Source organism: Lissotriton helveticus, chromosome 4_1 (assembly GCF_964261635.1).
Source record: "Lissotriton helveticus chromosome 4_1, aLisHel1.1, whole genome shotgun sequence".
In the NCBI taxonomy this organism is placed as follows: domain Eukaryota; kingdom Metazoa; phylum Chordata; class Amphibia; order Caudata; family Salamandridae; genus Lissotriton; species Lissotriton helveticus.
The window spans coordinates 542114290-542137519 of record NC_136063.1 but is presented as its reverse complement, the minus strand read 5'-3'; the positions used below and the strand labels follow the sequence as shown (position 1 = coordinate 542137519).

Sequence of the window (23230 nt, the reverse complement as noted above, 5' to 3'; positions counted from 1 at the left end):
ACACCAGTGCGGCAACTTGCTACACACCACCTCGGTGCCATCCGGATCTTGGCATCTCAGCGCCTAGTGGTGTCTTCTATTCCGAAAATATTGTTGCGCTGCCTTCGGCCCCATTCACACATCGGTCCGCTACTGACGCCATCTCACAGTCCAACGGGGCGCCCCACGCCGACTTTCAGCATTGTAGGATGGCCACACCAGTGCGGCAACTTACTAGACACCACCTCGGTGCCATCCGGATCTTGGCGCGTTGTGCTGCCTTCGGCCTATTCGCACATCGGTCCGCTACTGACGCAAACTCACAGGCCAACGGGGCGCCCCACGCCGACTTTCAGCATTGTTGGATGGCCACACCAGTGCGGCAACTTACTAGACACCACCTCGGTGCCATCCGGATCTTGGCGCGTTGTGCTGCCTTCGGCCTATTCGCACATCGGTCCGCTACTGACGCAAACTCACAGGCCAACGGGGCGCCCCACGCCGACTTTCAGCATTGTAGGATGGCCACACCAGTGCTGCAACTTGCTGGACACCACCTCGGTGCCATCCGAATCTTGGCGCGTTGTGTTGCCTTCGGCCTATTCGCACATCGGTCCGCTACTGACGCCGCCTCACGTGCCAACGTATTTTCTCCGCATTTTACACCCTATGCCGCATAACAGGTCATGTGACTTGTTTATAAAACTTTTCATTGGTTCATTTTACTTTTGGTTTCCTAATGATGGAAGGCTTGATCATGTGACCTAAAAACAACACTTTTCATTGGATGAAAACTTTTTTTTTTCCCCAAACGGTGAAAGCCCCACCTTGTTTCTGGATGTTTCAGACTGAAGCTGGCGTCAGCATGAGAGCACCACCATCTCGTAGCTCAGTCGTGGTCATTCCGCGAGCAATCATGGCAGCCGCTCCCCACCAGAAGCCTGCAGGAGTCGGAGCCCCCAAAACTTTTGATGAATTCTCAAGGCGGAGGGGACGCTTTCGAGAATGGGGTCCAAGACCTAGCAGACAAGCGTCCGATTTCCAAGGTGTCCCAGGGCCATTTCAGTGGACCAGGCCCAAAAAGGAAACAGCCTGCCGCCATTTTGAGAGTCCTGTGACAGCCGCCTATCGCTGCACCGCAAGAGTGGGCGCAACTCAGCTGAATTGCGGCTTTTGACACAGTGGACCAAAAACGGACGGAATGGCAACTGAAACGGTAAAGGGGCGCCCCACTACAACAGATGACACTCCACCTGGAGAGGCCCGTTCACGCCGCCTCCCCCGGGGCGCCCCACGCCGTTATTCGGAGCAGCATTGTAGGATACCAAAACCAGTGCGGCAACTTACTGGACATCACCTTGGTGCCATCGTTCTGCTGCCTTGGAACTATTCGCGCAACAGTTTGCTACTGATGACCCACCCCCCGCGACGCCCCATGCCGTTATTTGCTGGGTGGCAACTTACTAGACATCACTTTCGTGTCATCTAGATTTCAGCGCGTTCTGCTGCCTTGGAACTATTCGCACAACAGTTTGCTACTGATGACCCACCCCCCGCGACGCCCCACGCCGGAAATCTGGACGTTGTGCTGCGTTGGGACTATTCGCACAGCCGACCGCTACTTCGTTGTTTTTCCCTAAAAATGTTTATATGTTATTACTATTTTTGTTTTCTTGTATATATTTATAAATTATTAAAGTTTTATAATCTTACTACTTTGTCGGAGTGCTATATATTTTTAATGTGACACATAATTGTAAAAACTTTGATGTACAAAGAGTCATCCCTGGAATCTTCCGCTTCAGGCTCGGTCCCCTCCTCAATCACAATACAGGATGGTTTTCAGATAATAGCAACGCTTCTGCTGTGACGGATCTCATCGAGTGTGGGCCTTGATCTACTATAACTCCTTTGAAGAGGGGTGATTCTTTACAGCTGTGGCCATAAACTACATCTGCAGGGCTAGCTGATACCCTAGGACCAGCCTGGACAATCGGACACAGAGGAAAAGGAGTGTCAGAGGGTGCGGTAGTGAATAGGGCGAAAGGGAGGTGTCGGGCGGGCACAGGGTGTGATTCTCAGGGAAGAGCAGCGCAGATGGGGGGAGGTTTATTACCCATGCATAAGACAGAGAGCGGGGGTGACCACTGCCTGGGGGAGATGCTTGCGAGGGTGGGGAGCCATGCTAAGGATCGACAGCGTGCACAGAGTGGGTCTGGTCAAGGCATCTAAAATGGCTGCCGTGCACGACAAAAGTGTGGCATTTGAAAAAAGACAAGATGGCGCAGACAATGTTTTTCAACACTTCCTGATTTCCTTCGAATCGAACGTTAACAGACGTTGGGGCATATTACCAAAGTTAAGCGATATTTATCCCTAACGATGCTTAGCAACGATTTTTTTACCGTCAGAAATTATCGCAGATAAACCTTGCTATTATCAAGGTTTATCGGAAATACGATAAAAAACGACCGCAATGCATTAATATCGCTGAAAACTCAGCGATATTCATGCATTACCGAGCTAATGCTCTTAGCCATGTTATCCACCTCCCATTGGATAACATGGCTAAGAACTGCTCAGGGCAGGTGGTAGCTTTTGGAGATATTCGCGCTTATCTCGAATATTTCTAAAAGTTGATAATAGGAGATAGCGATGTTAGCGACTGTTTCCAGTCGCTAACATCTTGGCATGCCCACTTTGCATGTCATTAGTGATAAATATCACTTACATGCAAAGTGGGGCCCAAGATGGTCGCTATCTTCTACTAGCCGTCGCTAACTGGTGTTAGCAACAGCTAGGTAATACACATATAATTTTATCTCCGCGGAGCGCTGTTACAGATATATATCTTGTTTCTGAACGTTAATTTCTCAAAATGCACTGAAGCACATATATTGAGACCTAGCAAAGGCACATCGGGCTACCAGTCCCTACAATTTTGCCAAGTGTCGTGCAAATCCATTCAGCTGTTCGATCCTACCGAGAGACAAGATGGCGGCCGCTACGGACTGTTTGGAATGTTTACAGACACCGGAGAGCCAATCAGCTTCGCTTCGCAAAGCTCCGTAACGCGAAAAGTACGCGAAGCGGTGCGCTGTTACAGATATATATCTTTTTTTGAACGTTAATTTCTCAAAATCCACTGGAGCACATATATTGAGATCTAGCAAAGGCACATCGGGCTACCAGTCCCTACAATTTTGCCAAGTTTCGTGCAAATCCATTCAGCTGTTCGATTATTATTATTTTTATTTTTTTTTGCCCCGCGGGGCCCTTTTAAAACCTCCACATCAAACCTAGGGGGTGAGCGACAATGTACTATGCCCCCTTATGGTCATTTGCCCCTTCGCTTTGGCCTCCTCTTGTCTCTCGATCCTACCGAGAGACAAGATGGCGGCCGCTACGGACTGTTTGGAATGTTGACAGACGCCGGAGAACCAATCAGCTTCGCTTCACAAAGCTCCGTTGCGCGAAAAGTACGCGTCCTGGGGCGCTGCCCGGTCCGCTGTTACAGATATATATCTTTTTTTAAACGTTAATTTCTCAAAATCCACTGGAGCACATATATTGAGACCTACAAAAGGCACATCGGGCTACCAGTCCCTACAATTTTGCAAAGTTTCGTGCAAATCCATTCAGCCGTTCGGGCTAAAAGTGAGGCCAACCGCCCTATGGAAATTAACATGGGAAAAACGCGTTTTGGGACCCCCCTTTTTTCTCGGCCCCCCCTTGACGAACCCCCCCAAAATTTTCAGGGGCTGCTCAGAAACAAAATGTGCCATTTTCCTGAAAATTTCAGCCAATTCCGTCCACAAACGCCAAAGTTATTAGACATAGAATTTTCAAAAATCCCATAGGGAAAAAATCCTAACTATATATACCTACTGGCGACCGCCAGTAGGTAATATATATATATATATATATATATATATATATATATATATATATATATATATATATATATATATATATATATATATATATATATATATTCACTGAAAAAACCATAGGTTATAGACCATATATAGTTAGGAATTAGCATTTAAAAAACCTTATTTTACTCACACAAAACCATTGAAATTCCATATATAGTTAGTTGCACTAACTATATATCGCGCACCCGCAATCCACTGCTGATGATGCCACATATTACATCATTCATGACATGGTCAGTGACATCACTGATGACATCACTGATGACATCTCAAATGACATCACTGATGACATCACTGATGACATCTCATTTGACATCATTCTTGTGCTAATACGATAAACCTCTTCAGACTCTAATATAACCTTAGATACACTCAGTGTATACAGACACTCACACACTGACATCTCAAATGACATCACTGATGACATCACTGATGACATCTCAAATGACATCACTGATAACATCTCAAATGACATCACTGATGACATCACTGATGACATCTCAAATGACATCACTGATGACATCACTGATGACATCATCCAGTGACTGTGTGTTTCTGTAAAGTTTAAATATGTTTGATTTATTGAAGAATGAGTGGATGTATAAGTGTCTGGATGAAGGATTTAGTAGGTGCGTGACTGACTGTATGAGTGAGTGAATAAATGTGTCGTACTAAATGCATGTGTTAGTGACTAAACTGTCTGAATATGTGCATCAGTATGTCTGTTGTGATGTAAACTGCTGCATGTGTTGATCATTAGCTATACGAGAGGTTATATGTGTTATTGATTGGTTGCCCAAGTATTTGTATGGGAGATTGAGTTTGTGTGGGGGTGGCTGGGAGGTGTGTGACTCTGTGCATAGATGTGTGAGCAGTTGATTCACTAGGTGTATGAGTTCAAGAGTGCATGTGGAAACAGCTACATGGGCGGTTGACTGTGTGCATGAGTGTATTGATGAGTGAATGGATATCTCAATGCTACATGTCATAGTAAGTACATATGTAAAACACAGTACATGTGAGAGTTGGCATATATAAATAACTGTGCATGAGAGCCACTGAATGTGTGAGTGGCTGTATGGATCATTGTGAACTTGTATCAGGGATTGTATAAGAGAGTAAATATGTGTTAGTATATGTTTGAATAAGTAAGGTGTGTATAACTGTATAGTTGAGGAAATGGAGGTGAGATTGTTTCTTTGCATGACTGACTAGGTGTGTGAGTAACTCCATGGATGAGTGACAGTGTGTGAGTGTCTGTATACACTGAGTGTATCTAAGGTTATATTAGAGTCTGAAGAGGTTTATCGTATTAGCACAAGAATGATGTCAAATGAGATGTCATCAGTGATGTCATCAGTGATGTCATTTGAGATGTCATCAGTGATGTCATCAGTGATGTCACTGACCATGTCATGAATGATGTAATATGTGACATCATCAGCAGTGGATTGCGGGTGCGCGATATATAGTTAGTGCAACTAACTATATATGGAATTTCAATGGTTTTGTGTGAGTAAAATAAGGTTTTTTAAATGCTAATTCCTAACTATATATGGTCTATAACCTATGGTTTTTTCAGTGAATTTTCAAGGTTTTTTAAATGCTAATTCCTAACTATATATGGTCTCTAACCTATGGTTTTTTCAGTGAATTTCAATGGTTTTTTAATAGCAAATATCATAAGCTGTCGAATGTCAAGTACATGGTAAGTAAAAACATTTTCGTGTTTATGCACACTGATCTGCTTTGAATGCTGCCCCCCCCCCCCTCATTTCTATTAGGAGTACTCTCTCTTTGCAGATAGTGAAGGGTAGTTAACGCAGGCCTTTGCCCCCGTTGTAATCCGTCGTGCCTGCTTCTCTCTCCATTTGATTGATTGTTATCCAAGCATTTACTGTTTTAGAATTGGTTCTCTTTGGTTCATTCTCTATTTACAAACAAGCACAGAGTCGCAATACTCTGTTTAGTCTTTGCAGATAGTGAAAAATTGTGTAAAAAAACAAAAGGAATCGAGCAAAATCAGTAGGCCACCAATGGGATCTCTTTTTGACCTCGCTAAAATAGAAACATTAGGAACAACCCCTCATGAGAAATACGAAACTAGTGAGATGAACTGAGCCCCTCACCATGATGGCTGCAAGACAGCTCGGCTCCGCCACCCACCCCGCCCAAAATAACGATAAACTCTATGCAAATATTACAAATATATACAACACACCAGCAAAGTAACAGGGTAAAACATTTTATTAAATAACTATTTACATAACTATTTTATACTTTTTGTTGCCCGATCTGGCTAGCTCAATCGATCGAGCATGAAACTCATGCACTCTGATAGTTCAAAGTTTTGAGGAGTGCTTGTAACACTGTCTGAAGCTTATTTGCACTTGCTACAGCTTCACTATTCTCAATGTAAGTGGGGGCTGTTTGAGGACGTGACTGCATTTGAAAACAATGTGATGCGGTGCCACCCTGAACCGCTTGACGGAGGCCCCCGAGGGATGGTGTGATGGCGCGGACTCGGAGGGGGCGCTTGGCTCCGGCCCCCTCCCCAAGTCGTGTTGCCCTGGTGTGGCCTGAGATCGCCCCCGACATAGGTGGCCGGCTCCCGGGGTCAAGCGGAACTTTTTGCCTTTTGGTGACTCTTCCATTCTTGACCTTGTCCCACAATCCGTTTCACCTAAAGACACGCTGTAGTTGGGCGCCCCTTTACCGTTTCAGTTGCCATTCCGCCCGCTTTTCCTACACTGTGCCTCTTCCGCTATTCAGCTGTTTACCGCCCGCTCTTTCGACTACAGCGTCTCGCTCACCATGTAGTTGAGTTGCTCCCGCTCTTGCGGTGCAGCGATAGGCGGCTGCCACAGGACTCTCAAAATGGCGGCCGGCTCTTCAGATTTGGGCGTGGTCCACTAAAATGGCCCTGCGACACCTTGGAACTCGGATGCTTGTCTGCTAGAGCTTGGGCTCCATTCTCGAAAGCGCCCCCTCAGCCTTGACGATTCTACAAAAGTCTTGGGGGCCCCCGACTCCCGCAGGCTTCTGGTGGGGAGCGGCTGCCATGATTGCTCGTGGAATGGCCACGACGGAGCTACGAGATGGTGGTGCTCTCATGCTGACGCCAGCTTCAGTCTGAAACACCCAGAAACACTGTAGACTACCAATTCGATCAGTTCCGGTAGCGCCCCAACGTGACCCGGTAGAGAAGAACTTGCCCTCCCCTCTTTGACTGATGGTTCTTGTTGCCTGTCCCTTCTGTTGTCATTTAACAGAACTATTTAGCCTGCTGAAAGGGGTTGTGTTCCGACCGCTGGTTGGTGGAGACATTTTGACTATATTCTGGACCTGCGTTGTCGCGTAATGCGTCATATGACGTGCCGTGTTAGCGCATCCGGAAGTGCTCCGGTGCGCGAAGCGCAGCTTCCCGGAAGCGATCCGGGGCGCGGCGCGCAGTGCGTAACGTAAAGATAACAGGTCATGTGACTTGTTAATAAAACTTTTCACTGGTTCATTTTACTTTTCTTATTCTAATGATGAAAGGCTTGGTCATATGACCTAAAAATTACGCTTTTTATTACTTTCGAACATTATTTTTTCTTGAACATATGTTATAATGTTCCAGGCTAATGTACTTTCCCGGAAAATTTACAACTGTCCTGCAAGTAAAATCTATTCCTTTTTCGAGAAAAAGGGCGTTTCTTCGTCCCATGACGGAGCCGTTGAGCAAAAGAGGCTCGGCCTGCTGTCTTAGTCGCCGATACGCCTGAATATCAGATTCTTATCGATCACTTTATGTTGCAGGAGTAGAAAACACAACAGCCCTTGACCATTTATCTTTACTGCGTTCCTGCGTATTATACCTTTTACCCTTCATGTAATTGGACTGCTTTATTTCACTTGCCTTTTACTGATTCTAAAACAGTGACTATTTTTAAAAACTTTACCAATGTAAATACTACTACCATGTTTTCTTTAAAAAACCTTTATTGTGAAAATGTCAGTATACAAATACGGGCCTATAACCACGTGGGCCGGCCACGGAGCAAACTGTAATCGTATATGATGAGTAGACATTTACACTGTAGAGGAACGTAACGGGCGGGCCATTAGGTTGCAAGAACTAAGGTGTCTAACAGTTGCGGAATCGGTGGACGTACATTTTATAATTAAAATACGACAGGGCCAGTTACAATAAAATTATCTAGATATACATTTGCGGGCAAGTACCATGGGTGACGTTAATTCGAACTTTCAATAGTACAGTAATCAATAACACATCAGAACTTAATATCAATAGGGATGTCGAAATATTCAATCAATTCTCGTCCCCGCCCGCCATGTGCTTCAAAACTGCATACGTATCTCGTGATATCAAGGTTGTGCAACCAGTACACAACAAGGAGTTACGAGTCCCATTTATTCCGGCGCCATTTTGGGCGAGGACGGGCAGGTCCAGGATATAGTCAAAATGTCTCCACCAACCATCGACTATGATGATGTTCATATGCTGTATTTATTAGAGTAACACTCATCTGTCCACATGAAATTAATTTGCCACAATCTAAACATGTCATTTTAATCTTTCCAAAGTTCTTCTAAATATTTGGGACCGTTTCCCTTGCCTCTGATGCTGTCAGTGCCACTTCTTTGGTGAATGTACTGGCAAGTCGGGGGTTCTCCTCCAAATCTCTCTTTTGTGCAGCACTATAATTAATCGGTGCCACCTCTCCAAATGACGATGCATGGTATAGTTACCATAACTATATTTTTTTTCGGTTCCTCTGGAGAGTACATCGTGGCAGATGAGGCAGGTAACGTACCGGGCATTTACCTTTTTTGCATGTAGAGGAAAGGAAAAAAAATTCGAGCGTCCGAGTTCTAAGGTGTCCCAGGGCCATTTTAGTGGACCAGGCCCAAATCCAAAGAACAGGCCGCTATTTTGAGAGTCCTGTTGCAGCCGCCTATCGCTGTAGCATCAAGAGCGGCCGAAACTCAGCTGAATGGCAACTGAAACGGTAAAGGGGCGCCCCACTACAGCAGACGAGCCTCCACCTGGGGGGGCCCGTTCACACCGCCTCCCCACCCCCTTCGGGCACCCCACGCCGTTATTCGGAGCAGCATTGTAGGATGGCCACACCAGTGCGGCAATTTGCTAGACACCACCTCGGTGCCAACCGAATCTCAGCGCCTTGTGGTGTCTTCCATTCCGAAAATATTGTTGTGCTGCCTTCGGCCTATTCGCCGCAAGTGCGCACGCAACTCAGCTGCATAGCGAGTGAAACACCAAGGGGCGCCCCACTGCAGCCGAGGAACCTTCATCTTGGGGGCGACGCACAGCATCACATTGCTTTCCAATGCAGTCAGATCCTCAAACAACCCCCACTGACTGACGCGAACTCACAGGCCAACGGAGCGCCCCACGCCGACTTTCGGTGCAGCATTGTAGGATGGCCACACCAGTGCGGCAACTTGCTGGACCCCATCTCGGTGCCATCCGGATCTTGGCGCGTTGCGCTGCCTTTGGCCCTATTCGCACATCGGTCCGCTACTGACGCCACCTCACAGGCCAACGGGGCGCCCCACGCCGACTTTCGGCGCAGCATTGTAGGATGGCCACACCAGTGCGGCAACTTGCTGGACACCACCTCGGTGCCATCCGGATCTTGGCGCGTTGTGCTGCCTTCGGCCTATTCGCACATCGGTCCGCTACTGACGCCGCCTCACAGGCCAACGGGGCACCCCACGCCGACTTTCGGCGCAGCATTGTAGGATGGCCACACCAGTGCGGCAACTTGCTGGACCCCACCTCGGTGCCATCCGAATCTTGGCGCGTTGTGCTGCCTTCGGCCTATTCGCACATCGGTCCGCTACTGACGCGAACTCACAGGCCAACGGGGCGCCCCACGCCGACTTTCGGCACAGCATTGTAGGATGGCCACACCAGTGCGGCAACTTGCTGGACCCCACCTCGGTGCCATCCGGATCTTGGCGCGTTGTGCTGCCTTCGGCCTATTCGCACATCGGTCCGCTACTGACGCCGCCTCACGTGCCAACGGATTTTCTACGCTTTTTATACCCTATGCCGCATAACAGGTCATGTGACTTGTTTATAAAACTTTTCATTGGTTCATTTTACTTTTGGTTTCCTAATGATGGAAGGCTTGATCATATGATCTAAAAATAACACTTTTCATTGGATGAAAACTTTTTTTTTTTCCCAAACGATGAAAGCCCCACCTTGTTTCTGGATGTTTCAGACTGAAGCTGGCGTCAGCATGAAAGCACCACCATCTCGTGGCTCCGTCGTGGTCATTCCGCGAGCAATCATGGCAGCCGCTCCCCACCGGAAGCCTGCAGGAGTCGGGGGCCCCCAAGACTTTTGTAGAATCTTCAAGGCTGAGGGGACGCTTTCGAGAATGGGGTCCAAGACCTAGCAGACAAGCGTCCGATTTCCAAGGTGTCCCAGGGCCATTTCAGTGGACCAGGCCCAAAAAGGAAAGAGCCTGCCGCCATTTTGAGAGTCCTGTGGCAGCCGCCTATCGCTGCACCGCAACAGTGGGCGCAACTCAGCTGAATGGCGGATTTTGGCACAGTGTACCAAAAGTGAGCGGAATGGCAACTGAAACGGTAAAGGGGCGCCCCACTACAGCAGACGAGCCTCCACCTGGGGAGGCCCGTTCACGCCGCCTCACCCCCCCCCCCCGGCGCCCCACGCCGTTATTCGGAGCAGCATTGTAGGATGCCAAAACCAGTGCGGCAACTTACTTGACATCACCTGGGTGCCATCCACATCTCAGCGCGTTCTGCTGCCTTGGGACTATTTGCACAACAGACCGCTACTGACGAGCCACCCCCCGGGACGCCCCATGCCGTTATTCGGAGCAGCATTGTAGGATACCAAAACCAGTGCGGCAACTTACTGGACATCACCTGGGTGCCATCCACATCTCAGCGCGTTCTGCTGCCTTGGGACTATTCACACAACAGACCGCTACTGACGAGGCCACCCCCAGGGACGCCCCACGCCATTTTTCGGAGCTGCATTGTAGGATACCCAAAACCAGTGCGGCACCCAGGCAACATCACCTGGGTGCCGTCCAGAACTCAGCACGTTGTGCTGCCTTGGGACTATTCGCACAAAACACAGCTACTGACCATTGTTGCTTCTTTTTTCCTAAAAATGTTTAAATGTTTTTACTGTTTTTGTTGCGTTGTATATATTGATAAGTTATTAAAGTTTTATAATCCTACTACTTTGTTGGAGTGCTATATATTTTTTATGTGACACATAATTGTAAAAACTTTGATGTACAAAGAGGCATCCCTGGAATCTTCCGCTTCAGGCTCGGTCCCCTCCCCAATCACAATACTGGATGGTTTTCAGATAGTAGGAACGCGTGTGGTGTGACGGATCTCATCGGGTGGGGGCCTTGATCTACTGTAAATCCTTTGAAGAGGGGTGATTCTTTACAGCTGGGGCCATAAACTACATCTGCAGGGCTAGCTGATAGCCTGGGACCGGCCTGGACAATCGGACACAGAGGAAGAGGAGTGTCAGAGGGTGCGGTAGTGAATAGGGCGAAAGGGAGGTGTCGGGCGGGCACAGGGTGTGATTCTCAGGGAAGAGCAGCGCAGATGGGGGGAGGTTTATTGCCCATGCATAAGATAGAGAGCGGGGGTGACCAGTGCCTGGGGGAGATGCTTGCGAGGGTGGGGAGCCATGCTAAGGATCGACAGCGTGCACAGAGTGGGTCTGGTCAAGGCATCTAAAATGGCGGCCGTGCACGACAAAAGTGTGGCATTTGAAAAAAGGCAAGATGGCGCAGACAATGTTTATCAACACTTCCTGATTTCCTTCGAATCGAACGTTAACAGACGTTATCTCTCCCACACTACCGGTCCCCCTGGGCTTAAACGCCGAGATGGTAGGGACTGCATCCCGTGGAGATAGGCCGAGACGTCACTCAGCAGAAAAAAAAGAAAAAAAAAGTCTATAAACATACAATAAGTTAAAAGTCAATCATTCTTGTTTCCTTGTAGTTCGCTCCCCAGTCCGCTTCCCGTTACGCGAACCGGGCGCACCCCACCAAAAAATGATTTTTTTTAAAAAAAATTTGCCCCGCGGAGCCCTTTTAAAGCCTCCACATCAAACCTAGGGGTCAGGGAGGATCTACTATGCCCCCTTATGGTCATTTGCCCCTTCGCTTTGGCCTCCTCTTGTCTCTCGATCCTACCGAGAGACAAGATGGCGGCCGCACCGTACTGTTTGGAATGTTTACAGACACCGGAGAGCCAATCAGCTTTGCTTCGCAAAGCTCCGTAACGCGAAAAGTACGCGAAACGGAGCGCTACCCGGGACGCTGTCACAGATATATATCTTTTTTTTAATGTTAATTTCTCAAAATCCACTGGAGCACATATATTGAGACCCAGCAAAGGCACATCGGGCTACCGGTCCCTACAATTTTGGCAAGTTTCATGCAAATCCATTCAGCCGTTGGTTTTTTTTTTTTTTTTTTTGCCCCGCGGGGCCCTTTTAAAACCTCCACATCAAACCTAGGGGGTCAGGGAGGATCTACTATGCCCCCTTATGGTCATTTGCCCGTTCGCTTTGGCCTCCTCTTGTCTCTCGATCCTACCGAGAGACAAGATGGCGGCCGCTACGGACTGTTTGGAATGTTTACAGATGCCGGAGAACCAATCAGCTTCGCTTCGCAAAGCTCCGTAACGCGAAAAGTACGCGAAGCGGAGCGCTTTCCGGAGCGCTGTTACAGATATATATCTTTTTTTTAACGTTAATTTCTCAAAATCCACTGGAGCACATATATTGAGACCTAGCAAAGGCACATCGGGCTACCAGTCCCTACAATTTTGCCAAGTTTCGTGCAAATCCATTCAGCCGTTCGGGCTAAAAGTGAGGCCAACCGCCCTATGGAAATTAACATGGGAAAAACGCGTTTTGGGACCCCCCTTTTTTCTCGGCCCCCCCTTGATGAACCCCCCCCAAATTTTCAGGGGCTGCTCAGAAACAAAATGTTCCATTTTCCTGAAAATTTCAGCCAATTCCGTCCACAAACGCCAAAGTTATTAGACATAGAATTTTCAAAAATCCCATAGAGAAAAAATCCTAACTATATATACCTACTGGCGACCGCCAGTAGGTAATATATATATATTATTTATACCCTATCCTTCCTTTTTAATACATATGTCACCCCTAAAAGAAGACACTTGAGACCCAAAGGGCAGGGTGCAGTGTACTTAAAAAGCTGTACATGTACTTTCAAGTTTTATATTTCCTGGAAATGAAATATTCCTAAATTCGTTTTTCACTACTGCAAGTCCTATATCCCCTATAGGATAACAATTAAGTTACCTTATTACATTTGTAAGTGTAATTACATAATGGGAAGATATCACCTGTTCAAGCTTGGTGTATCTGTAATCCAAATTTAAAATCCTAACTCATGGGGAGTTTGGATTTAAAATACAAATTCTGAAAAGGTCACTTTTAGAAAGTTGTGTTTAGTATCAATGGGGTTACCCGAAATGCTACCAGACCCAGGTCGAAATTACAGTATAATAGACAAATGGTCACAGTAGCAACAATTTAAAAAGTACAAAAGAAATAACGGTATTCATAACGCTAATTTTGCATTATCTGTAGTCAATGTAATTTATTTTCAAAGCATTAATCGCTTTAGTTAAGCAACGCAGTTGCTCTTGCATCATGAATCATCAATATATTTGTAACAAATGTGCTCTCGTGTTGGGGAACTTCTTGTGTTGCAATATATAACATTAAAGTCTGCAGTGCACACGGAATAGATTGGGGCATTGTTTTTACGTTTGCAGTGAAAAAACATGTCAATTAAACAAATAGCACACGAATAATTTTGAGTAAATCTGCCAAAATATAGGTTATTAAAGCGCCCGGATGATTCACTAACAATCCTGTGTCTGACAGATCATAATTTTTAATCATGGCAAGGTCTGCTCAGTTACTAATCCTTTTGATGTGGATAAAGAAAAAGGTTGCATGTGGAATATATTGGACAAAAACATAGTCTGACCAAATATTGCGCCTAAATATCTTTTACAAATAAAGCTCCCAAATTGAAACGGATTTTCTATTATTAATCAAATGAGGCGATATTCAGAAAGCAAAATTGTCAAACATAATTTAATAAATGCCATACCATATCAAATGGGTTGGCATTTAGATGGTGAACAGTGGCATCTTTTATATCAAGTGACCAAAATGGCTAAACTTCTGTAAAAATTATTTTATCATTATTGTAAAAACATTTGGAACAAGGAACTTGATTTTTTGAAATGTGCCTTCCATAAGGCAGTTTATGATCCGGTTATCATTTGACATTAGATAATTTGTCAAATAATCTAATTGTTAAATAATAATAATGTACCTGAGAAGGAGCAGGTAGTGTACATGCTCATCATTTTAATGACTCGTGCATTAAGCTATACATTTTGTTGGCCTCCTTTGCTATGTTACAGTGCATCACAATGCTGACTTCGTCTACCAGGAGCGATAAAATGGTTTTATATTTTTTTTGTTTTCGTAGGATTTACTGTCCTCGAAATTGTATGCAGGCGAATCCACAATATGCCCGTGTAATTGGAAGCAAAATTTACAGTGATGTAAGTATAAATCTTAGTGATACATTCATGCTCTGCTTTATTTGTAAGGAACGATTTGGATAGTGTCTAGAGACCTCAGACAGGGATAGAAGCAATTAATTTACAAGCCCTATTTTGATACAGATATTGGTATGGCCGGCAATATCTCTCTTGTGCGCATCTTGATCATTCAGTCTTGTGACCTACCTTCGAGACATGACCTGATGTACCATTGTGGCTTTTATTATAGGTGATCACAAGGAATCTGTGGCACCTATTCGCAAAGGTATTTTCGACTGACAATGTCAGTTTCTCATTTATATCTGCCAGCAATTCTTCAAATGGAGCCCTGACAGGAGTAAATTACCTTCCTGGCAGAGAAAAGTGCATCTGGGGCAGGTTTCCTGGCTTACTACCGGAGGAGTATGAAAATAGAAAAAAATGAAAAATTATTTTAAAGCGGATATGTAAATTGCTGATTGTATTTTTATTTCTTTTTCCTGATAAGTCCCATAGTGTAGGCCAGCTCTTGAATTCAGTCTCGTACTTTGTCAAGAGACTTCCCATACATTGACTGGCATTGTGGCATTATGTTAAAAATGCATGGTTTCTAAGAAACTCACTACTTTTTTGGTACAGGAGAAACGACTCCAGGAGGAAAACACTATTGCTAACCTCTGGTTCTTGTGAAAGCCATTAGTGATGTTTGTGGCATCAAAAATCATTGTTTATCATTTGTCTACATAGACAAAATTCGATTAAACAATATTTTTGCCATGCCAAATAAAGCTAACTGCCGTATAAAGAAAAGAACAACATAATATGTTGCAAATTAGCACATGAAATCGAATTGTAGTAGTGGACCTACCACTTTTGCCTGAATTGTACGCACTGATTCAATGTACCTTGACCGGCCAAACCACAGAGCTCCCATCTCTAGGTGACTAATAGCAGTTGGAGAGATACCTTACTAACCTTTGGCACTCTTCATACATGTATAGATGCACTACCACCATCTAAAGTACCTGAATGACTGAGTACAACAACTCACTGTGAATACTTCATCTTATCCACAAAAAAACCAGAAGTGCATATCACTTGATTAGCAACAGTGTAGCAAATTTACTTTTGCTTTGTCACCCCGCTTTTTCTGGACATTTTGCTGGACTTTTACCCCCTGTTAAACAGGAGTAAAATTCATGAGCCCCCCCCCCAAACCTGGTTAAATTGGCTTACACCTGGTTGCCATATTTAACTTGCCTGCAGGATCTACTGTGCCATCGAGGAGCAGTGTAAAGCATGGCTTCTGGCCTACAATATGTAGTCTGACTGCAGCAGCCTAAAAATCTTCTGGCAAAATAACCCTTTTTGACAGACAGGAAGCCCTGCTTCTAAATATTAATACTTCATCCCTAAGTACACCTTGTTACCCACCAGCTAGGGTGCCTGATATTTAATAATAATGAGGCGTGAAAACTACCCCAGATAAAAAAACTATGGCCTGGGTGTGGGGATGTCTTTTTCTCCTGCTTGCAGGAAGACGAGCTGGGTGGACCTGATACAGCGGAAGGACATTCTACATTTTTCCACACACACAACCTCAGCTACCAAAAATCAAAGTACCACAGAGTTTGGCCTATATAAACTCTTCATAACTAATATCAAACCAAATCACTTTAATAAAAGGGTCCTATAATTGATCTTTTGATCTAGCTAATAGGGACTAGGATAAGCAGAGACGGAGGACACTCCTTCATGAGTACCTAGAATAAAGAAGTGCCTTTCTAACCAGCAATAATATGTGTAAATATCAAATGACTCAACACTAATAAATGACATACGCATGAATAGTCATAGCAAGGAACATCTTTATCTAGTCTTCTAGTTGATTGGTCAAGGCACAAAAATACATTAGATTAATTTAATATTGGTTATCAATTGAATACAGATAAATCACAATACATCACAACTCAGAGCAAAGTACATCTTCAATATAAAACCTGGTGAGAGAGAGAGAGCATAATGCAATCAAGAATCATACAAACCAAAGATTATTTTGCAGATTTATCAGGAATGATGACTTGACAAGAGCCCAGTGGGACGCTAAAGCACAGCGTACAATAGGCAGAGTCTTTAACCTTTCAGCCTAAATGTTTAGCCTGCTCACCTTCACCAGCTAGCAAGTGCATGGGTAAATGGAAGAGTTCAGTTCAAGGGAGTCCGAGTTGAGGCCAACATCATGTCAGGCCGTTAGGACATTTTGTGAGAATAGCCCCCGCAGTCCTTTTCCTACGGGGCAGTTATATTCCCAATCGTTCATAGTTCCATCCCACAAAGTAGCTTTTGTGCAGTTTGCATGATTTCCATTGGTCGAAGTCTATGGTCTGTCTATCTTCAATTAAGCATGAACTCATTTCCAAATCATTTATAAACGATTAAGCACATTTGTTGTGACATTTGAAAATTGCAGTTTTTTCATAATAGTACTGCTACATGAGTATAAATCATTTTATTCATTTTTTACTTGTTAGTCCATTTTACCTACTAAATCAGTCCTTATTTCAGCATGTTCATAGTAAGTTTTGTTAAAGGTTACGTCATTACATGACACATTATGACATTTATAGATTCTCATAGCACATTATCGATCATGAATTCATTAACATTATTAGTTTTCTGTCTCTCTCATGAATAATTTTATTCTCCATCCGGTTTGTGACCCGTTCTGTATGCTTTTACAATGCAGATTGAACTCTCACGTGGTTCATGATTCACATTGTTAGTCATGTTTCTTAAGTATAAATTAGTATCATACTATCCAATGAGCAGGAATTGATCGAGGCAAATCATACTAAGATAATTACGCTCCATCAGACCCATGAACTCTGTTAACTTCAAAGTAAATTTAAGGTGAAACATGGAGAAGGCTAAACTTTGTTCCCCCAGGCAAGCTCTCTCCAACCCAGTTGGAGAGAAGCTACTCCCAGAATCAGTTTTGATAGACCATAAGGGAAGGGTCTACTCATTTGCCGGGGCTCATCTCTGGATGGGAACCCAGGTTCTGGACAAGGGAGAAATGGCTTCTCCATTTTGGGATTTAGGTGTTGGGCACACTCTGGGATTCTTTGCTTTAGGGCAAGCAGGAGCTGCCTAAAAAGTGGGTTGGGTTACCTTTGTGAACTTTGAACCCATTGGTTAGGGTGGAGTCAGGATTCATCCCCACCCACTAGTTAATGCCAACCATAATGTGCCAACCCAAGAAACCCTCCTCAGAACACTTTATGAACCTGCAGAAAATCAGTAGAGGACTGAATCCTGCTTTCTGTAAGCTGAGAAGAGCTCCGAAGGGACTGTACCTGCTCACTCCTATACAAAGGAGAAAGACAGTGACTCTAAGGGTCAGTTATCTTGCTTCCTGTGTGGCTACATGTACCCGACAGGCTGATAGCTACTTTTTCCTGAATGAACAGTTGCCCAGTCACAGCTCGACCCGCACTCAACCCTGCACACTGCCTTTGCTGAACCAAGCCCTGAAGTCATAAGAGTCCCCTGATGCCTGGGCGCCTTAGGTGAAGACCTGAGGAAAACAGGACTAACCACTACACGGTTTTCAGACTTTAAGAAATTCTTGACTTCCATCCACCAGAGGATTTAGGCCAACCACCAGAGCCAATCCAGTGAAGACTTGACTTCTCTGGGCTAAGGAAAAAAGGTTCACCCCACTTGGCGCTTATCCACAGTAGTAAACTTGTTTCAGCGGGACCCATGATGAGAAGTTATCTGACCCCATGAGCCTTCTTCAGTTACCTCCTGATACCTGTCCCACTTGGTGTATCTGACCTTGCGGTCCATTGCAGCTGGTCTTAAAATATGCCTTCTTCTCAGTCTACAACGAGCATAGACTGCCATTGGCGCTTAGTGCTTTCTGACACTGTTTTCACTTAAAACTTAAAAAAATTCATATCTCTGATTGGATTTTTGTTGTTTTAGTGTCATTTTGTTCATTACCATTTACTCTAGTTTTCTAACTTGGTTTTGGATTTGTATTGTTTGGTTGCTGTTTTGACTTTATTACTGTTTAGGTACAGCAGAAATACTTTAGATATTGCTCTAGTTTAAGGTTGGCTGATTTGAGCCATAGCTACCAAAGGGAAGGAGCTTAGGTTAGTGACTTTTAGAGTTCACCCTGACAGGATAGTGTTGTTATTCCTTGAAGTGGCCAACAGCCCACTCTACATAATTATCTACTTTCTAATACATAGTTGGAAAGGAGGTGAACATTTTGTTTTCTAACAAGCAACTCGGGCTGCGATCTGGTGCTTAATTTGCGCCTGTGGTTTACAGTGCTCGGCAAAGGAACTTAATTGCCAAAACGGCCCTTATGAACAGTCTGCAATATGCTAGAGCTGTCTGTCTAATTTAGAGATGAGCACAACAACAGTTGCTTCTTATTCCAATATAAATTAAACATGCCTAATACCTACTACGCAAGACATCTTTATAGCTTTGGGGTCTGGGATAATCTGAATTGTTACACTTGTAAGCGTGTAAAGGTTAATAACTTGTTTGGTACTGTCATTGGCAGTGCTTTCAGGGACAATAGGTGGTACAAGTTGCAGTAGCCTCTTGATGAGGGTCTGACACTTATTTAACTACCAGTTAAGCACTGCTGCCATCCATGCTCACCGTGCCCAGTAATATCAGTCATGTTAGTCAGTACACCCGCAGACAGAACACTATCAGACTGTACTCCAAGAAGTGTAAAAAAGAAAACAGGAGGGAAGCTTTTTCCATCTATGCATCAGGATCTGAGCAACATACCTGTATCCATCAGGACCGCTCTAAAGCTGCCTACATTTAGAAAAGGGTTTAATACTGACCTCTTGAAAGAACATTACATCACAATGCTTTAACAGTTCATAAACCAGCAGTCTTTCCTACCACTCATTAACGTTATGCTGGACTATGTAGAGCTCTTCTGCTTTTTGGCTAGGCTCACGCTATTTAAATACCAATTCCATACATGGATACAAACATTAGTAAAGTTGGGAAAAACATTTCTATTAATGACACCATAACAGCACTCAGAACAGAAAAAATTAGACTGCAACCAGGTCTGGCAGATTAGTGGACTAATGCATCCACCGTAGGAGCCTGTGTTTTACCTCATGGCCACAGGTTCAAATCCCGGTGGGTCCACTCAGCCTTTCATCCTTTTGAGGTCGATAAAATGAGTACCATTGAGTTGAGTTGGGCAACAAGAAACAACTGTTATTGGGCGCCAAGGTACCATTGGGTGAACGTGTGCTTACGAATACACATTATGTTATGTGATGTTAAGAGTGTTAAAAATGCAGCTGCGCAACAGCTTCTTAAGTGTTTGGACTATATTAAGGGAAATCCCTCCCCACCATGGCAAATTGATATCAGTGGAATAAGCCATTTAAAATTAAAACATTTTTAGCGTACAGTCACATAACCACATAACCTATAAATCGCTTTTTACAGAGATCTGCTGTGACTATTTATTGACATTCTTTTCACTGACACAATCATGGATAAGCCAAGCACCATTCGGGCTCCTCGCTTGTGTTATTTAAAGAAATAGGTTGTCAGTTGAAATCTTTCTCAGACGTTCTTAGTAAAACCAAAATGTAAAAGCAGTGTGCTTTTGTGGGCATGGGTTTGTGTTTCCTGGAAATCCATTCCCCAGCTGGCAGTGATTGTTGGCATGTGGACTCTGTCTGACGACACAAAAGTAAATTATTTGTTTCTGTTAAATGAAATACCTTTAATGAATGTCCTGTTCTATTGCGCCAACATTTTATCTTGTAGCATGCACCACAGGTTGTTCAGAACCATCCCTCCTGAAGCAGGGAATAAACTTCATTTTACATTTTCACTAAAGTCATTACTGTTAACAATGTTTATGAGTTCATAGATTTCCCATATGAAGCCTATTTATAACCTCTCCTCGAATGTGTACGTAAAGATGCCAAGACCACAAATTGGCTGGTTAGCAGAGGGATTATGGATATTTTCGTAGCTCTGTTTCCTATAGGAATTGTGCAAAATGCACGGGCTAACCTGCACAATCTTTAAAATGTTTCAGTATGTGTGGCACTAGGTTGCATTTAGACCATCGCAGTTTAATGAGCAGCATGAAGGCTCGAGACGGGATTTATGAGTCAACATCTATGACTAAATACTTTGGCCACGTCGCTTGGCACTGCTTAGCCTCTCTCACTTTGCGAGCTGCATGATTTTTATTTAACACTTTTCTTGGCTTCACTGTCTGGTGCAGTGTGGCAACTACCTTTAATGGGGCGCCCATTTCCCCATCATGCCCCTGGATATGGTACCAGCATATCGATACCTAAAATGGTGGCAAACGATTTATTAGGTTTAGCCAATATAGGAACAATACATGGCTCTCCACAATAGACGGTGAAAAAAAACAATGAGCAAAAAAGTTTCCCTCAGCCTTGTTCCACAGTCAATGCTCGGTTTTTGAGCTGGAGAGTTTCCTTGAACATGAACTTGTGTTTAATTCAGTGTAAATACTCCATGTGTGGATCTGCACTAGGAACTGAGAAGACTTTGGAATGGAAATCCCTCGCTTTTGTTGGGCGGGGGAGGCACAAGATGAAATGGAATCTTCCAGGCGAGTACTAACAGGGCCACTATGGGAACATAAGGAAAACAGTGGAGGAGACTTTCTAGGGTAGATGGAGGTCTTCTAGATTCTGCAAAATTTCTTTCACAAAAAAGTGTTTGGACCCTTTTGTTAAATTTGTCTGATTATGTAAGAAGTTGCTATTTGTGTGAACTAGCAAAACAATTTTCAAGGTTAAATATTTGCAATTTAAACGAAAAAAACACAGTTGTAACCAGTAGTCCCCCCAGCATGAACAATCCTAGGCCCAACAGCTTGATCCTCGTGTTTGTAAATAAATGAAAATATGGAGTTTAGCAACTCTCCCCACCCTCGAAAATGAACAGGACCACAACACCTGCACTCTTGAAACGAAGATACACTTCTATGCACAGAGCGGCAGAGTCTAGAGTGTACAGATGTAAAAAAATAAAAGGAACAGGCATTGGCACACCCAATAGCTCTCTCCTTTAAAAGGTGATTCCTGGGCTAATGGCTGTGTCATTGATTGCTTCTATTGGCCTTGTACAACAGACACAATCAGAAAATGGCTGCTAGGGTTACTGGAGTATCATGATGTCTGCACACACACGCATCACCATGCACCCTCAGCCAAATTGAAATAATTAAAATTTTTAAATCAATATAATTTCAAGATAGTCTATGATGTGTCAAGATTAAAGCTAATGCTTGGGCATCCATCTTGCAATGGTTTTCCTTTATGAGAAAAATGTAATCCCAAGTGGCCGCTGGAGCATCGCCATGCAATCACATATACCAACAGCTATAATAAAATGTTTTATCTTTATGAGAAAAAACATTTTAAGATGGCTGCTAGAGCATCATCATCCTTGTACCAGCTTTGGTGAGAATCTAGGAACAGTAAGATGTTCACTTGTATGGCCATTTTTAAGTGGTAAATTAGAAATAAAAAATGGATGCATATTCGCAGTAACAGAAAGATGCGGGTGGCCAGATTGCAGCATGCAGTTGATGGGGCTTTGCAGAAATGGTAATTAAAAAAGGAAAAATTGAATTCAGGAGAGGCAAGAGTAGGGAGCAAGTAAAAAGAAAAGTGAGCAGCTTGGATGAGTAGTAGAGACGCTACCGTTAGTTTGATTATATAATGAGCAGCCCAACAACGGCAACAAAGAAATTGAACTTGGTGTAGGGCACAGATTCAGGAACAGTACACCAAGCTGCACCAGTGATCTTGTAAAGTGAGATACCGAAAATGTTATCCTGAAACTGACACCTTTTTGACCAGTTACAACCAAAAAATTATTAATGAAAAATATTTAAATATGTGTTATACTTGCCCCTTTTTGCAGGTTCATCCCCAAATCTTTTACCTTTTGCCTCCTATTTTTCTGACACTGTTTTTGTTGGCGATACAATTCCGGGCACTTTACCCCTTCTGATCAGTGCTAAAGTGCATATGCTCTCTGTGTAAATTGTGTACATTGTGAATATGATTGGTTATCCATGATTGGCATATTTGTTTTATTGGTAAAGTTCCTAGTAAAGTGCATGGTGTATCCCAGGCCCTGTAAATCAAATGCTTCTACTGGACTTGAAGCACTGACTTTGCCACCGACACGAGTAGCACGGTAATGTATTTCAGACCTACCACTGTAGTGTCTGCACACATAGGGGTCCATTAGGATGACGGGCGGACTTTGGCTGCCCGTCATACTATCGTAAATCGGGACCGCCCGCCATAAGGGCGGGAGTCCCGGGGGTGCCATTAGGATGTGCCTGCCACAGTGGCGGGCACATCCTGTATTTTCAACATTGTTGCGGGCGGTGCTCTCTGCACCGCCCGCCACAATGCGGAAAATGCAATTTCACATTGTCATTTGCAAAGCGGCAGGCACCGCGCGGTGCCTGCCGCTTTGCAAATGACAATAAAGGGGGGGTACCACATGTACCCCCCATGTGCACCCCCCCACCTGTACTTCACTCTGGGGGCCTGCAGGGGGCCCCCAGAGTGAAGACCGCATGCCTTGAAAGGCAT

General features: G+C 44.3%; 1 protein-coding gene across 1 annotated transcript in view; it reads left to right on the top strand.

Annotated features, from left to right (window-relative positions):
- Positions 1–23230, top strand: part of CRISPLD1 (cysteine rich secretory protein LCCL domain containing 1) — a 313945-nt gene that overhangs the window by 177489 nt on the left and 113226 nt on the right. The window contains exon 13 of the mRNA XM_078687130.1: positions 14504–14579. Within this exon, the coding sequence (XP_078543256.1) occupies positions 14504–14579 (76 nt within the window). The remainder of the gene's footprint in view (positions 1–14503; positions 14580–23230) is intronic.